The 2,417-nt window shown below is 25.9% G+C and overlaps 1 protein-coding gene across 1 annotated transcript; it reads left to right on the top strand.

The window, feature by feature from the left end:
• Positions 1-635: 635 nt before the first annotated feature.
• Positions 636-1,504, top strand: LOC149031427 (cytochrome P450 4C1-like). Its single transcript, XM_089176177.1, has 4 exons — positions 636-639; positions 713-819; positions 923-1,013; positions 1,281-1,504. The coding sequence occupies exons 1-4, from the start codon at positions 636-638 to the stop codon at positions 1,502-1,504; spliced, it is 426 nt and encodes a 141-aa protein (XP_089032303.1).
• Positions 1,505-2,417: the final 913 nt, after the last annotated feature.

Here is a 2,417-nt window from a genome sequence, read left to right as displayed (position 1 = left end):
TTTCAAAATTTCAGGCCGAATTTGATCGAGAAATTCATAAGAATTATCTTTTATAATTAATGCAAAGAGAATGTATCATAAATGCTATTGTAGAATTAAGGTAAAAGAAAGATATAAATTATGTCACATGAATAATTAATAACTTTTATGAATAATTATCTATATATATGTCGCATTAAAAAACTTACAAACAACGGAGTTTATATAACGCATGTACGTGAGAGAATATCCTTTCGAACAAAAAATTTGATATTAAATCAGTTTTTTTGTCCCACCATTGACATCGTTTTCTTTAAATAAGCCAAGCTCTTCTTGATTTTCTTTCAATAACTGCTGAGACTCGAGGATAGCTTGAAGTTTCTGTGCTTTGTTAAATTTTCTGTTCCAAATTTACATAAGAAGGACTCAGAATATTTTTAAACCAAAAGACTATTTCTATATTTTTTTTTGGATTCAATTAAAACATTATGGAATTTATTGAAATTTTTATTACATTACCAATTATAATAATTTTATTATACTATATGATAAAATATTTAATAAATAAATTACATGAATATAATTTGATAAAAAGGTTCTCAGGACCTAAAGCATATCCTCTCATTGGAAATCTACATATATTTCTTGGTGACACCATGGGTAAGCTTTCGTCCTATATTTATAATACTTACATTCTTTCGAACAGTATTAATTGAATTTATCTTATAATTAGACATAACTAAAAAATTGTTAAAAGCAATTGAAAACTCTCCATCACCATGGAGATTTTTGATAGGGCCAAAATTATGTATAATCTTGGATGATCCGGAACATATTGAAGTAAGATTCATAAGCACTTCTATAATTTCCCACGATGAATTTTTAACAGTTAAATTCTTCTTACATTTTTTATTTTTATTTTTTTGAATTCTTCTTTTTCTAGATTATTTCTAAGTATTCAAATGCTTTTGAAAAAAGTTCTATATATGATTTTATAAAACCTGTTTTTGGTAATAGTTTGATAACTGCTTCAGGTAAACTTTAGAATTATACTTTTATCTTTTACTTAAAAAAAAAAAAAAAAATACTTTTATCTATATTACTAAAAAAGATTTCTTTTTAAAAATAACTGAAAAATAATTGATAGTTAAAGACATTTCTCTTTCTTTTTGCATATGTCATGTATACTACTGCTTATAACACCCATATAATAAGGTTTTTTGGCTCTATATATTAAATTTTTTTTATATAGAAAAGAAAAATATAAACTACTTAATTAAAATAATTTCTTTTATTTAAAGCATCAGTATGGAAAAATCATCGAAAGTTGTTAAATCCAATATTCAAAGGAAAATCTCTGTCTATTCATATAGATAAGATAGTAAAACATTCAAACAGATTTGCAAAAATTCTTGAAAATTCTAATGAAAAAGAAATAGACATCTCGCATTACATAAATCGTTGTACTTTGGATACGATATATGGTAATATTTTGAAATATTTAAGATATAGAAAATATATATAATTACAAGAAAATAAAAGAATCTCCTTTACTATAAGGGGCATTTCACGTGAAGCGGACAACGAAAAAAATGTAAGGTCGTGGATTTTGTTCATAAATAGCTTAATTGCACCTATTTCTATGGGATCCCAATAATTGTACTTTATTATTTTTTGAAGTGGAAACTTGTTTAGAATGGAGTGATCTGAAAAGTAAATAAACGGAAACGCAACTATGTAACGGCTGCTATACTAAATAACGAGAGAAAGAGAGACAAACATATAGGATTGAGCCTGCGAGAATGAGACGGAATATAGCTATACAGTTTTTCCTATTCTCGGTCTCCTCTTTATGCTATGCTTCGTAGTTATTGCTCCTGGTTGTATATGTGTGCGTTTGTGTGCGACTGCATACTACAAAGCGTGGACACGTATTCTTTCGATACTCGAAATTTTTGTAGGTAGGAGCGATAGAAGGGTAGAAGAATTAACAGAGATAAGCACGTAGGTATGCGACAAAAATATAAGGTCCAAACGAACCGACAATCGAAATAAAGAAAGAAGGTGCGTGGTCTGTTTTTATTTTACCAAACGTGGTATTTCTTTTCTATTTCCAAATGTTTGTATTTTATTAAAAAAGTAATATTAAATTATATATTTCGCACATATTGTAATTAACAATTACGAAATATATAGAATATAATAATATTATTGTCTGCAATATTTTACAAAAAAATTAAATGATTATCAGATACATCAGAGAAAAAAATTAAACAACATTGTAGAATATTTTTCTTATAAATATCCAAAGACATGTTTTTTAATTATAATGTTTGCGTATTTAGGAAATTTATACTAATTTTTCAATAAAATAGAAAAGTTTTTAAATAGAAGAAACTAGACACGTTAAAAAACAAATAAACCTTATTTACTTTATA

This window comes from Polistes dominula, unplaced genomic scaffold (genome assembly GCF_049000335.1).
Source record: "Polistes dominula isolate Pdom_NZ unplaced genomic scaffold, Pdom_raw_medaka contig_21, whole genome shotgun sequence".
Classification (NCBI taxonomy): Eukaryota; Metazoa; Arthropoda; class Insecta; order Hymenoptera; family Vespidae; genus Polistes; species Polistes dominula.
This window is presented reverse-complemented; position numbering and strand designations above follow the sequence as displayed.

Coding starts and splice junctions, on each gene's coding strand:
- LOC149031427 (XM_089176177.1), top strand. Junction 820..922: donor ATGATCCGGAACATATTGAA/GTAAGATTCATA, acceptor TTCTTTTTCTAG/ATTATTTCTAAGTATTCAAA. Junction 1,014..1,280: donor TAGTTTGATAACTGCTTCAG/GTAAACTTTAGA, acceptor TTTTATTTAAAG/CATCAGTATGGAAAAATCAT.